This window comes from Centruroides sculpturatus, unplaced genomic scaffold (genome assembly GCF_000671375.1).
Source record: "Centruroides sculpturatus isolate CEXI.00-Female unplaced genomic scaffold, Cexi_2.0 scaffold329, whole genome shotgun sequence".
Taxonomy (NCBI): Eukaryota; Metazoa; Arthropoda; class Arachnida; order Scorpiones; family Buthidae; genus Centruroides; species Centruroides sculpturatus.
Genome location: NW_019384479.1, coordinates 70715 through 86918, shown reverse-complemented (window position 1 = coordinate 86918; position 16204 = coordinate 70715). Strand labels below are relative to the sequence as shown.

At 32.0% G+C, this 16204-nt stretch overlaps 1 protein-coding gene across 8 annotated transcripts in view; it reads left to right on the top strand.

Moving 5' to 3' along the window:
• Window positions 1-16204, top strand: part of LOC111621403 (protein roadkill-like) — a 93312-nt gene that overhangs the window by 49729 nt on the left and 27379 nt on the right. For 4 of the 8 annotated variants that reach the window (XM_023363514.1, XM_023363510.1, XM_023363512.1 and 1 more), the window contains one exon: window positions 6235-6344. In XM_023363514.1, coding sequence (XP_023219282.1) covers window positions 6264-6344 — 81 coding nt within the window. In that variant the 5' untranslated portion in view covers window positions 6235-6263. The other 4 variants (XM_023363518.1, XM_023363517.1, XM_023363516.1 and 1 more) reach the window with 3 other exon arrangements.

Sequence of the window (16204 nt, the reverse complement as noted above, 5' to 3'; positions counted from 1 at the left end):
TGTTTAGATTTCTCTTCCATCGTGATATTTACTTTCGATCACAAGACAATTTCTTGTTTTAGCAGTTTCCAGTCTGGATGATTTAGTGGAAGACGGTCGATCGAAATTTGTACGAGCAAATCTTTTATTTCGGCATTGAGCATCAGAATGCATGGTGGTTTCATTTTTCTACATTAAGAAAACAGTCACCCAATCATAATCTTCGCTTGGAACATATATATAAGGTTTATCATAAGGTTTATCATAGGTATGTCGACTAATTATTTCACTAAATTCTAATTTTTTTTAAATGACTGAACTTTAGAATTGTCGTCAAGGTATTTGTATGTTATGTTTAGAATTGTCGTCAAACATGCAAGTTATTGTAGGTCGACCAGTGTTGAGAGAATATATTGTACTATTCATTTTATATCTAGAGCTTGAATTAGTTCAAATGTGGATTCTTATTTGTGTCAATTGCTAAATTGTTTACACGGTTACTTCTTGTAATATCAGTAATGAAAACATAATTAATTTATTTTATAAATGTAAATTGTTAGAACGAGTCTACTTTTGGTTAAAGCAGAAATTAAGATTTTTATCAATTCATTGAGCGATTGGTCTTGTGTATGATTACTAACATTAAAATAGAAAAATTCGGACACACTTTAACATTTTGAGTGCCATCAGTATTCTGTTTTATACACCGATAAAAATATTCGTACGTAAAAGTGCAGTGCTTTGCTTTTTAGAATTACCATTTGGTGGATCTATTTACTTAAAAAGTTTTTGGTAATTAATAAATTACAAAAAAAAATTGGCTATAGCAATCAAACTGATAGGGATTTAAAGTATTGTATGTGACAGCTCTTACTGAAACAAATTGAGAGAATTTGATTAGCAAAAATAAAGGATAATTTCCAAAAGTAAGAACTATTTTTTATTTTTAAAAAATATTAATTTTAAATAAGTACAGTGATACCTCGACTTACGCGAATCCGGAGTTACGCGATTTTCAAATCTTGCCGATTCGTCTTTTGTTTGAGCGCCACGCACTCTTGATTACTCACTCCCCCCACACTATTGTTCAGCTTACATGTTCGGACGTGTCGCGTGGAATCGATACATAGCTACAATTTATTTTGTGTTATTTATTTGTGTGTTTGTTATATCTACGGAGACTTGAGAGACTCTATGTGGTGATTTCTTGTAACAATGAACGAATCAAAAGACGAGATAAGATTAACGAGAACATTTATTAGCTTACATACATCCGACTTGGATTTTACACAAATTGAGAAATTATACCCCGACTTACGCGAATTCGACTTATGCGGTTATCGCTCGGTCCCACCTATCGCGTAAGTTCGGGGTATTACTGTAAATAAGTCTTTTTAATGTTTTTTTTTTTTTAAATCATAATTGACTAATTTACTTGCCCGTTGAATAAATTTTAAAGTATGGTTTAAGCGATATTTGGAACGTAATTTTGTCATGTATATGTATATTTGATAATTTGCATTTATACTAATACTGTATATCGAAAAATAACAACAGTTTAAGGCGCCAGAGGACTCGGATTCGATCCTGGATCTCCAGAATAGGGTTTTACCCCGAGAAAAAATCCGGGCGAAAGACTCCTCCGGGAATTTTTCGAGGTGGTCTGTCTCGGATTTGTCGGCCCCATCCCTTATCACCCGGCCGCTCTATTGTGGGCCTGACCGAATCCATGTTTTTTTAATTGTTTTTATTTATTAAAGACACACTTAACGGGGTCTTTTTAAGCCAACCGTGCCCACAGGGCAAAAAGTTAATAAATTAAGCGATTCTTCTGTTTGTTTTAATTTAATTATTGTTTATATAGGATGTTTTGTTGATTTAAACTGAGACAATCGATTATAGAATGGTATAAATAATAACGGATTTAATTTTACTATATTAAAAATATAAATTTATCCAGAATGATGTTATACATAAACATGATTTAACAATATTATATTGAATATATTTTACTGGAAATACGAAAGTCATCTGTTAATTAATTGATGTCCGTTTAACTGAATTTATTTAAACCTTAACTTTCCTCCTCTCTTTTTGGAAAACTGGTTATTTTTCAGTTTGATTTTGCGGATAGATCATTAGTTAATGTAATAATGTAAAAGTAAACTGCAATTTCTACATGTATATAATGATGTGAGCTGTATAGTATTAATGGAATTATAAGTTAGAAAACTCGTTATCGTCATTTCCTTTATATACTAGAGGGACGAAAATTACGTAGCCAGTGCGTGAGCGTAAGAGCTTAGCTTTAACTTTTACGACCACGTGGGATGACAAAGCGAGTTATTTAAAGCGAGTGCACGAGTACCGTCGCATCTGCTCTGACGCGTGGTGGGCAGAGCTAACGTTACCGTGGTCGAGGTAAGATATACCGGTTAGAAGAGGAAGATTATATTCTTTACGTCGGTTCACTTTCTCTTTCTTTGGGTCGTACGACTGGCGAAGAAAATAGATTACTTATGGGATAATCTGGAAGAAAATGAATGTAAACTCAATCAGGTCGAACGGAAACGACTGGGATAGAGAAACATAACTTTTTCTATTGACTAATGCGATTCATTAATCGTATTTTTTTGTCCTTAAATCCAAATTACTAAAAATAGATTTTCGGTCCGGTTTTCCATTGCCGTGAACCGCGCGTAGATCGATTGGAGGACGAGCCGTCTTATCGATCGTTCTTTGTGTAGATACGCTCGTAGAAAAAATTATGCTAGGAAACAAATTTTTCGTGCGCGTGGCTGTACCAATTAGTTGCTCGTCCAAGGTCAAAACCTACGGATGCTTAATTTATTTATATTTCGATTTTTCAAATTAATTAAAAATATTTTTCTTTTCGTTATGTTTCTTTTCTAGAAGCACACGTCAAAAACTCGTGTTATTTTTCTTTTATAACATAAAAATCCTCGCCAACGCTTCAGCAGCAGAAATTGCAACGTGGTTCCAAAGTACGACTATCCTAAAAAACAGAAAACAATTAAAACTGCATACATTGGATATTCCAGCTAGCTAAGTCACATTTCCATGCGATTCTAATAGTTTTTCCTTTATGTCCAACTTTCATCAACATGCAACGAGTGTAGCATTTAGTCATTTTAATTATAAATATGGTAACCTCCAACTACTTTCTCTTTTTACTCTCGGAGAAAACACTTTGGTCAAATTGATCCGGATCTTATCTCAATTTTTCATCTGGCTTCTGAAAGTGCCAATTGCTGGCGTTATCTCGTTGACGTTAAAGACGTGACCATCCTTGGATTGACTCAGGTATGGCGTAACGATTTCGAATTTTTGCCGATGGAATCGAATTTCGGCAGGACGAAGATGCCGGGCATTTTGTAATAATGCTCGTAAGTAGAGCCGATAACTTAACCCACATGACTTCGCGAGCGTATCCACTGACCCAATACGAAGGACGTGACCTTAATGGCGTTTGGTGTCGCACCCTATCGAAAATTCTCTTTTCCCGAAGGTTTTTATCTTGCAAATTTCTACCCTCCGAAAGAAAAGAAAGGTGCGTTTTTCCGAATGCGTTCCTCCTCAGTATATCGAGCAGGCGGCCATCTGTCAAGTTTATTCGTTTATTTCGGTCCCATCTCTATCCCGGGACGACATGCCTCCGAAACCATCCAGTTAGTCGGGTCGACATCTGGGCCGAGTCTCCTCGTTACTCCGGAGCGTAACCTACATTCGGAAGGTTGACCTGGATTTGCATTCCTCCTCCTTCCCGCGGAGGAGAAATGAACCCGTCCGTTTCGCTATCGCGTCGTTTTTGTCCCGCCTGTCCAAAGAGTGATCGAACGCCCGGACGTTTTCTTTAGCTGCGATAGACCACCCGCTTCCAGCCCGCGGCTTCGTCCTTCGACTAATTTTTTTTTCTTTTTAACGAGTCGTAGGGGTGAGAGGTCAAGGACGAGTGCCGCTCCTGCAGATAAGAGTTTGGTTTATCTGTGCAGTCCGACGCGTGGTTCTTTTTGTGATGAAGCAGAGAACTATTTGACCTCGTGGCGAAGAGAAGAAAGCTGGCAGAAGACTGCTGCTATTTCCGTCTTCATAAACAGGTTTCGACATCGACCTCAGTTCGTTGCACATAAAGGGGTTAATTACCTGTATATCGGTGGTGGCCAATGTAAAATCGTGTTCGTTCGTTAGGGGCCAAACGAAAATGTGACTTTGAAACTGTTCGCAGCCGCCTTCCACCGGGATTATTGATGATCGGCGCCGGGTCAAGGACGCAGACTAGTGCCATCTAGTGTCATCGCATTTTACTATTGATTATATTTAATAGCATCTGTTCGTCTAGTTGCGCTCGTTTCGAATTTTCTAAATTTTAGAATCTGTCGCACAGCCCGCGTACTATTTAGTTCGGGTCACCCGGAAATCGTCAAATGGCGAAAGTGATGACGTCAGATTTTCTTCCCGGAATAAACGGCGGACCCACCGGGTTCGTTGCACTCGTCGTTCGAATATCTTCGATAGCCAGAGTAGGAAGTGGTTTTTCTCGTCCAATCTATGCCATTGTCCTAACTTATTTAGGCTTAATGCTAGATAGAATCAAAGTCGTCCAAATTTTTCCTATTCATCTGGGTCGGTCGTTGAGCTTTCTCTCCGTCCCGGAGTAGATTAGGTTAGTTTTTCCGAAGCGCCATCTGGAGATAAGTCCTTTTTTTTCCTTCCTCCTGCCCGACAGATGGGCTTTGGGGAAGGGGAGGCGACCTAGGTGAACGGCCTGTAAAGAGTGGGGGGAATTTTTTTTTATTTTTTATTTTTTTTTTTCATTCATTGACCTCCTCGAACGCTTTCTACCGGCTAAAATTATCTTCTCTCATTTTTGTTCGGTGTTGCCACCCTCGATACATCCTTTGACGTCACGTTTTTGGGGGTTGGTAGCCGCGTGACGTGTATTCCGGTAAGCGGGACGGCATTGTTAGCAGTCTCCGCTCTCGGAGAGCATTGACACTACGCTCAGATCGTTCAACCCCAGTCATTCGGTGACAGGTCACACGGTGTCAGAACCGACTGGTGTGCGCTTTGGTCAGTGCTTGGAGGTTGCTGACTTCACTTTGCCTCTAAGTGTCGGACGAGTTATGTAGTCGAGGGCGTTCGGCCCCGTATAGGTGACTGTGGATTATTCACATTTGTTTCTTTCGACGTCTTTGTTTCCCGACAAGCTGGCCACCGGCAATCTGTCAGAGAACCTTGTGCCAGGTAGGATCCCGAAATTTAATAATAAGGTGGGGTGTCTTTATGTCTGAAGGTTGCTTTTAGGTCTGATCGATATACTTTCTTAATGATCCGGCTTTGTTTTGGAATTGGAAATTTCCACGTAGAACTAGTACGAATGCGCCCTTTATTGATGGAAAGTAACTAATGATTAACTTTCGTAATTAGTTAAATTAGCCCGCTTGGAAATGTTTTCCCCCCCTGGATAAAGGCCAGAAATCAGAATGTAAAAAAAAAAAAAAGATTTAACGCTGTTTACTTTTGATATCAAATTATTATGGTATTAAAGGAAATGAAACTTGTAATCCCTGTGTAAAAATCTTTTAGGGTTTTATTAGCTACCGTAAGGCTAATTTGTGGAGTTACTTTAAAGGCTATTGCTCTGATTTTTGGAAATGAAATTTGTTTAAGGAGCTCTTAAGTGCTCGCATGTAATATAAACTATGTAAGTCATTGGTAAGTTAATATTTAGTGTTTAGGGATTTAAAGTTTAATTTATTTTTTTTTTGTTTATGAGTAAACAGCGTAATTGGCTTTTACATTCTGAGATCTGTAATTATTAAGCTTTCATTTTAATTAATTTTCCAGTTGTGTTTATCTATTTATTTATTTCACTCTTGAAACACTCAATATTTTATAGTGTATTCAAGTGTTTTAATTTCTGCTCTTTCTGGTTTTTTTGCATATTGGTTTCACATTTTTTAAGCAATAATAAATTTAACACTTTTAATTACTAATAAAATTAGTTTAATGGATGATGACAATTAGCTATTTTTTTTTTAATATAAAATTATATTTTGTGTAAAAATGATAATGAATCAGTTTCTAAATGCTACAAAATTTGCTGTTTTTGATCAACATTTATTATTAATAAAAAAATTATTAGTGAAATAATAGTAGTATTCAGAAAATTATATATACTATTTAGTAAGAAAGTGATGATTTATTTTTCATTTTGAATATATTTTGTTTCAGAACGTGTTGCAAGGGAGGATTGTCAGAGAATGGCTGTATCAAGAGTTCCTTCTCCTCCACCAGCTAATGAAATAAGTACGCCTGTTGCAGAAAGCTGGTGTTATACACAGGTAAATATTTAGTATTTTTTATGATATAATTTAAATAATTCTTTCAGTAGTTTTCTTAAACTAATACAAATAATTACTCTTTGCCTGTGATATATGAATGTATATGTTTAATGCATGTTTAGTGTTCAAACATTTTTATCTTGTCTTATTTGTTATCTTTGGATAATGATGATTTCATATAATTTTATTGTAAGAAATACTTTAAAGAGAAGAGTGATTATTTAATAGAATTTGTAGCTTGTTAATTCTGTTTTTTGCATTTTAAATAATTTTTGATTATATTTTGTTAGTTTTTGTTAATGAAATTGATGATTGTCTTTTGTCCTAACATTTGTACTTTATTATAACTGAATGTTTTATACTAAATAGTTATGTGGCCCTCAAATAATAATTAATTTTGTGTCTGTTGATAGAACTTCTAGAATATATTAAATTTATAAATTATGTAATATAATTAGCTGTATTTCTTTAATTTGTTGTGTAGTGCAGTTAATATATGAAATTGTGTATATTTTAGCAGCATGCTGTGATGACCGTAACAGTGGATTTTTAATACTGGCATCTTTTAGTATTAATATTAGCATAACATTTAACTTTGTTGAGAATTGTTCTTTGTTATTATTTACATTTTATTAGAAGAGTTCTTAGTACTCTCCCTAGTTTACACCCAAGAACATGTGCTCCCTCTTGATCCTTTTCTTGTTATGCCTCTGCTTTATTAATAAATTTTTAAAATTGTTGATTTTGTTGAAATATATTGAATAACATATGGTGGTTGTTTTTTCTTAATTATTTTACATTATAAATATTTTTATTAATTAGACAAATATAGTTTATAATTTGATTTATAGTAAGCAGTTCTTTAAAAAAACTGCAGAAATAATTCCAATTTGGATAAACCTTAGTACCATGACCAATAGTAATATATGGTATGTATAGTGTTGTAGTATTACCTGTACAGGCTATTATAAAGGCAATACTGTGTAGCAAGAACTATTTAAAAATGTTATGTGTTAACATTATATTGCAAGAAAATTTATTAATACATCATATGTAATTCTTTGTACTGTATATGAAAATGTATTGCATACACTCTTAAATGTTTGATCTAAAGTAATCTGAAAAAGACATTGCCTTTTCTGTTTTAACTTCTTTGAAAAGACAATACCTTCAATCTTTCTTTTCTATTTGGTCAAATAGATTGCTCTTTCAAGCCAAATGGGTTCCAAAAACAACTCAAATTTGTTATCAATTACCATTTTATCTATCCTTATAAATGGAGAGAAAACATAAACATTACAAATTTCAGATTTTAGAAATTTCAAACTTCACAAAGTTTTGGCTCCTAAAATTTACATATAGCATTTATGTTTTCATCTGAAATTGCATGGAATCATTATTCTCAGAAACTAGTTGTTGGCTTTATGTGCTTTATTTTTATTAAACTAAAAACATGTTAACTTGTTCTCGACATTAATTAACAGCAAAGTATATACATATATATTTTTCATAACAGGATTGAATAGGAGAAAATAGACATTGAAATTGGCAAAAAAAAAAAAAAGATTGAGATGAATTTTTACTCTTAACACAATAGTGCAACAAGCTCAACATTTTATATTGTATGTGCATAGCCATGGGTTTGAGGTAGTTAGTTTCAAACTGATTATCTCAAAGTGGGTATTTCACATAAAGGGATTATTAGTCTAGGTAGTTATTCTAAAGTTTGGTGCAAACTGGTCAGAGGTGATGTCAAACAAAATTTGTTTGATCATTGTAGGCTCAACCATCAACTGTGCAGTCATTGACTCAATGTCAGTCTACATTGTACCCTTCAATGACTCTCAGATCCAAGAATTTGGATTTTTTTATGCAACAACTGGGAGATGCTCATGCATTTGAAAGTTTGCAAGAAAGGAACACACACTGTAGACCACAAACAAGTCAAAACTTTTAAAATAACAAATTTTATCATACAATAGAATCTACTCATTGGAATCATGGATATTGTTATCAATTGTCTAGTTTTATCAGAATTAGAATTTTAAAAACGTAAGTTTAAATACACTTAAAAGCTTTGCCTAATGTAATCAGAATTTTGATTATAATTGCTGTCATTAGTTAAATAAGCATTTAAGCTGTCTTCACATTAATATTCAGCTTTAACAGGTGCTTTACATGTTAGTTTATATGTGCTTACAGTACAGTAGTTTGAATAGCTGGCATTCTTACTTTCATTATATTTTAGATGAATTACTAAGAGTGCATTTAGACTAGTGAGAAAATTTGTTGATGTCTGTTACTGCTATTGCTAGTGTAAACAGCTTTGTAATCTAATTCCTGAAATTGAGTCCTTGTGTGACACCCGTGCTTGCTTGTCTAAATAGGCATAACTATACTCACATGATTTCTTGAAATACTTTGTTTGTTTTAACTTTTGGTGAGTTAAACAGTGAAAGTTTAACATATGGGAAGGCAAGAAGATAAGGAATGATACAAAAATAAAAATTTTAATATCTGTTGTAAAGTAGTAACCTTTTAGCACAGCGGGGACAAAGGGGGTACGGCTTTGTTAATTGGACCCACCTGCAGTGAGACGGTAGTACAATTGCCATATTGTAAACGAACGAACGTAAACAAGTGGCGGACGTTTGTGTGAGCTCCACTCTCGTCGGATGACGGCGGACCCGAGTGTAAGCTGTTCGGGCAAAGAAAAGGGATTGTGATTGGTCGGAAGTCCCCGTCCAAAAACCCTTAAATTGCGGGCCGAACGAGAGGAAAGGAGAGAAGGGCAAGAGACTGGTACACGGTAGTCTCAGGCACTTGGGAAGCCCGCTGAGCGTAAAGAGAGAGTGTTCTCCTCTGTTAATCTTCTCAGGGACGGGTTAGTGCTGAGACCGGACCGACCGTGCAGTTGAGCCGACTCCGAAAGCTGACTGAGGTCTCTCCCAAGAGTATTAGTTTCCAGACGCCAATCTGGCACGTGAATTCACCACGCATGATCTTCCTGTACATATGCTACGTTTATAACTTGTACAACTGTAAATAAACTATATATATATTCAATTTGAGTGTGGAGGTGTACTTTCCGACGAACCTGATTCACTACATCGAGTCGTGATATACAAGAAACCAACTCAACGAGGCGGAGTTGGAAAGGAACATTTTTCAATAAGATCTTCACTTCTGTATATGAAGAAAATCCCCTATTGTGGGATGTGCATTCTGCAAGCTATAGAAATGAAAAATAAAAAACAAGAAATGTTAAAATTAATTGCAAAAAACTTAATATTGATGTCAATGAAATTTCTCAAAAATTACCCAACCTAAGGAGCCAGTTTATACAGGAAGTGAAGAAAAGTGATTCTGGGACAAATGAAGTTTTTATATCTACTTTGAATAAATTTTAATGTAGAAAAATATAGTAATGTTCAGTAGATAAATTTAGACACTATAGACATTCTCATGCTCAATATACTAGACCAGGGATGGGTATCCTTGTATAGCATATGTCATTGGCATGTCGTGTGGGTACCCCTGTCTAGCATAAAAATCCATTGGTATGCCATGTTTGGCATCCCAATGGCTTTTTCTGGCACACAACCCAGGGCCCATCTTAAAAGATAATTATTTAACATCTTTTTATATATTTTTTTGTTTTGTAAAGAATTTATTAGGTTACTATGGTGTGTGTTTGTGTGAATTTTTGATTATTTGAAAATGTTCTCTCTATGTTTATGACGCAAAATAATAATGCTTCCGAAAATTTCAGTTGGCTTTTGAGAAAATTTGCTTTATAGATTCTGGCATGCACACTTAAGAAGAGTGGCCATTCCTGCACTAAACAGGATTAACGACTTCACCTTTTATTGTGATTTAAATGTTTTTTGTGACATCTTTTCCATCTTCAAAATCCTAACAGAGTGGAACATTATAAAATGAACTGTATATTCTAATTTGAATCTTGTTCCATTCGGTTTGAATTCTAAAGATGTGACTTGTTGTCCTGAAAAACATTTAAATACAATAAAAAGTGGATTACTTAATATTGTCTAGCATATTTGTTTCTCTGAATTTTACATGGTCATGTCATCTATGTACATGCTTCTTTTTTATTTTACTTAGTAATGGTTATATAGAACTAACAATGCTACTGCAATATGAACATGTATTATTGGCATCATGTTGTATAATACGGTAAGGAAAAACTCAACTCTCAACAAATAACTGTTACAAATCTGAGTTTCTGATAGTGTAAACAGTTTTGCAATAATTCAGAGAAGGCAGAAATTGTGTGACGTTTCCAATAGATAATTGTGACAATTAATGTTAGTAGTGTAAATTCATCTGGAAGTTGCTTATGTGGGATTTTCAAAAATAATTCACTAGTCTATCTGCACCCTAATAATAATAAAGTTATACATTTTTCTTTTAACTAATTCTTTTGATGCCTATTAATAAAACCAGAATTTTTATTAAGGCTTATTTATTTATCCTGCTTAATTTTAGCACTTGATCATCATCATCAGCATAGGCAACTCCTAAAGTGATTACAAACAGTTGTTGCTGTATTTATTGTATTGTAATTGCTTAAATTTTAAAATCCATTATTGGTACTCTCCATTTTGAGATTAGAAAATGAGATTAGAAAATCATATATTTGCTTAAATATCTTGTATCTGATTTGTGATTTTCTCCAAATAATTTTAATAATATTTTACTGATTTGTAATTTTAATGCCTTAATTTTAGATAAACATATTACAGGAAATCCTCATTAGTTTGAAATTCAGGGGATGAAATATTCACATCTTTGAATTATCTGAGATTTACATATTTCTGTATAATATGCCAAATNATATCATTTTTTATTTTTAAGATAGGAGAATCTTTTTCTCTAAGATGTTTTATAAAATATAAACAAAGTAAACATAAATGAAAAATACAGTAATATCATGTAACCAAAAATTTTGTAGGTTTTTTATTTTTAAAGTTACTAGTTTGAACATTAATTATGTAGTATTCCTTATAGATGGCATGCTATTGTTATTACTGTTCCAAATTTAGATTTTCATAGTAATTTGTTTGAACTGTGTAGTTGTTGTTTACAATAAGTGTGAAAACATATGTCAAAATGTCAGCTTCAAATAGTTATTTGAGCATGCTTACTTTATGAATGTAAACTTGGGACAAATTCTGTATAAACTTCAAGAAACATGTGCATAGCATTCAAAGGATGGTATGTGATCTTACCACTGGCTGCCTTAAAAATCCATATCAGAACATGCATTATCATTAACAGAAGATTTTGTATGTGTTTGATGGAATATAACAGGCATTGTTCGTTATGACTTTATCCTCACACCAAATAATCATGGAGGGGAGTCTATTTTGCTCAGCTGCAACGTGCACATAAGTTTTTCCAAAAGCAATGAGCAATTATTTATTGTGACATTGTCACAATGCTGGGTTGCAATTTTTAATTTATTAAATTTAAAATATATGCTTTCCACCTCAAATCAGTAGTAGCTTGCCCTGTACATCATACTTTTTTTTTAAGAATAGTCATGCTGGTCATCTGTCTAACACCTTTCAGGGTAAAAGTTTTGAAGTGAAATAACATGACTTCTGGTTTGCATCAGAACTTCTTATATAGTTAATCAGGGCCTCCTGCCTCTAAGGAAATATAAGACAAGATCAGATATGGAAACCTTAGAGGTTTCCATATCTGATCTTGTCTTTCACCTATCTAACTCTGTTCTCTTGATTAAGGACAGACCGGCAACAGTGGGAATTTATAGGTCTACAATTTTTATTTTCTCTGCCATTATATATAACAGAGGGAAAGTATGGCAATCAGTCAAAAAAATGTCGAATGTTTCGGCAATAAATTATTTTAATGTCAAAGCTGGTTTTCATCAAAAGCCAGCATTGAACCTGTTAACAAAATAAAATTTTTCCAGTTTTTAATATTAAGGTTAAGTTGCTTTTTAGATTTATAATTTATACAAATATATAATTTATTCATTTTCTTGAAATTACTGATTTAATTATTTTATAAAATTTTGTTTGTATAGATAATGTTATTTCCTTGAAATTGTGACTGTCATCTGTCAATAATTTTATTTTCAAAATGTAATGTTATAATACAACAAGTTCTCATGCAAATGCAATCCATGATGATTAATGTCACACTATTTATAAACTTGTAAGCATAATAATCAAACATCGACAAAAACCTTTAAAATGCAGCTTTTTATTAACTAATCAAACATTTTCGGCCATTTGAATGACCTTCTTAGGAATAAAAATTGAATAATTTTGATTTTTATAAAACAAAGTTTTCTATGGAACGATTTTGAACATTGGAGTTTGTTATTGAATGATTTTGGAGGTTCAAAATCGTTCCATAACAAACTTTGTTTTATAAAAATCGAAATCATTCAATTTTTATTCCTGAGGAAGGTCATTCAAATGGCCGAAAATGTTTGATTAGTTAATAAAAAGCTACATTTTAAAGGTTTTTTTGTCAATGTGTGATTATTATTTAACTGCAGTTTGAAAATAGAGAAAAAGATTGTAAGCATAATGGAAAATATCATTGCACAAATTTGCTGTTATGTTAATTTTTGTGTAATTCAATTTATTTCATATTAATTTTCAGCAACTGAATATATTAATGATTTTTACATATTTTACAATTTGGTTATGTGATTAATCTATCTAAGAATAATTAAACACTAAATCAAACAAATGATCTGCATTATTCAGATTTTTTTCTTTAATATTTCTTTAATAAAAGATATGTATAATATGCGTTGTATTAATTCTGCAGGTATTCAGCATTATATTTAATATATTTGTAACAAATTAAGTGTAATATCATTAGTAAATTATCCATTTTGTTTTTTGCGTAATTAAAATCTATTGAATCATACTTAGATGTAAATGAAAGTATGTAGTTTTAAGTTATTTTTCCTTGAATTTTATGGGGTTATAATTTTGTATTTGCTAATATATCTGTATGCTTGATTTTATTTTCTAATTTTTATAAATACAAATGTTCTAAATAATGTGAACTATTATTATTAACATAATAATTTATTACTTAATTCATGAATATTTTTAGATTAATAATATAAAACTTCTACTTCAGCTAAATTATGATTTTGGTATATCATGTTTTCTGTTTTGAGAAAGAGTAAATGTGGCTAATTTTAAACAAATTTTGCCAGGTTTACATTTATTATAATTAGCATTTTATATTAAATAATAATTTCTATTAGTTTCTAATTAAAATAACATTATATACTTAAAATCTGACATCCTTGTATTAAAACATTAAATTACTTAAATTTTTTAAAGATCAAATAGTTTTATTAGTGCAAATAAGGTTTTAACCATTAGATTAGAGATGAAAATATTTCCTCTTAATGTTCTTGTTCATATTGCTATCCTTGGCCCAAAAACCTACATTTAGGTATGGTGAGATAGTTTCCCTTGGATTATAAATTTGACAATTTAATCATATTGCAGATGAACTTGACTTTTAATAATCTATCAGGGGTGAAATATATTGAACAATTTTCCTAAAGTTAAAACAATTAATGAAATTTAACCTTTATTCATTTGAGACAATAATGAATGTTACATAGATTTAACTATTGTATTTATTATTATTTAACGGAAAAAATAATCTTTTTGCTATTTATTTTATGCTATGTAACTGTATAAAGTCCTTGGGTAGTATTCAGAGATTTCCTATTCTATGAATAGTTTAACCTTGGCAACCAATCAATTTGAAACTAGATATATACTTTTAGAAATCTTAATTTGAAAATATTTTTTATTATGGATTCATAATATATCCAAAAGATATATATACAAATCTGTTATATCTATATTACAGGAAATCCTCATTAGTTTGAAATTCAGGGGATGAAATATTCACATCTTTGAATTATCTGAGATTTACATATTTCTGTATAATATGCCAAATGCCATATAACTGATGTAATTTATTAAGTAAACAGAATATGACTACTTATACAGAATGCTATTTCTATTAATTAATAATCTTATAATATACTCAAGATGGGTTAATGATGATGATGATAAGCACAGAGCTCAAATGGTTAGGAGTTGAAAGTTGAAATTTGGTATACAGTTAGGGTATATCATGAGAATGTACACTAAGAAGGGATTTTTCAAAATTTCTCCCATGGGGGGAGAGAGAGAGAGAGGGTTAAGGATTGCCCTGAAAAACTTGGCTTTGACTGTACTATTTTAGATGCAGTTTTTTGTGTTTTTGTAGGAAATAAAATGTATTTTTAGATTCATCTAAAAATTCTGTAATCAATCTTGGAAGAGGGGGACCTAATTCTTGCACTTGGTGAAAATGGGCAAGATCAACTATAATCTAATAATCTTAATCTTTGCTATTGTTACTTTTTTTCTGAACAACACCAGGCTCCATCTGCTAGTAATAGTATAAATAAACTTCAGGTAAACAGCATACATTTGGTGAGAACCTCTCAAGTTGCTAGATAGGTTTTATAAAAAATAAAGCAGAATTCCTCGTAATGTAGCCCAAATTATTTTTAAAGTGGCCCAAAAGTAGTAGCCTAGAGCCCTACAAATATCTCAATCTGCTACTTGTAGCCCAATCTTGCAATCTTGAAACTCAGCCTTATTTTATGAGATAAGGGAGAAAAAAGGGTAGTATGTGGGTAAGGTGACACTCAAAAATGTTACTGTAAAAGAAGTCATATTGAACAGATTAGAGTTGTTTCTGGTCTATTGTTCTCTTATAGCATGGAAGCACTTTGATCTAAACAAACAACTTAGCATACACATATCACAGTTTTGACATAATTTTCAGTTTGAGTTATAAAGTAGCCATATTTCAAACTAACCAAATTCCTTAACATGTAAATCTCTATATCCCCAGCCAGGACAAAAGTACAGTTACAAACTAATGAGATTTTGAACTATCCTAGTTCAAATTAGTGAGGATTTCTTGTATATTTAATCAAAGTTTTGAGTTGAATAATAACAATTGCTCTAGAATCTATCTTAGAAGTAGAAATACATAAAATATGAAATTTGAAATTAATATAAAATGGCAATATGTTTTAGTCAAAGCTTTTACATTTGTTAAGAGTACTTACTGAAGTACACAGAAACATTTTAAAGTAATTAAAAGTAATCATCATCAGAATTTAAGAATAATATTATGTTGTTGTTATTCCATATTGATAACTGGATTTTATTTCAAAAATTTCCTGTTGTTGTTCAATTTTATTAGTGAGTTTGCATTTCAGTATTTTCTTTTATAAGGTTTTAACAGTATCCAATTGGAGTGATCTTTTGCTTGTAATGGGGCCAATAATATGTATCAAAAGATTGGTATTACTTTTTCAAACATTGTGAGTGAAAAGAAGACACTATTTCATTTTTCTAATGCTGAAAGGCTTAAAACAATCCATCTGAACATATATCTGAAACTAGCATTTGGAATGTTTTTGCTTATATCAAACCATTTTAATGGTTTGATATAAGCATTTCTGTTTCTTAGCAGCTGTCTGCATAAATTTATTTATAAAATAAGATGATTTTGTAAGGTGAAATAANTTAAAACAAATCAAAAAAATTATATTTCCTTTATATAATTAAAACAAATTATTTTCGATTAAATGCCCAAAAACAATATTCTTTTTCTCTATTATTATTATTATTATTGATAGTATAGAACCATATTAATTATTTTATAATCGAGCCCATCATTGGATGTAGCTTGAACTTATTTAAATGAAAATTTGAAGCATTGTTGATAACTTACAAAGAAGTTTAAGATTTGTA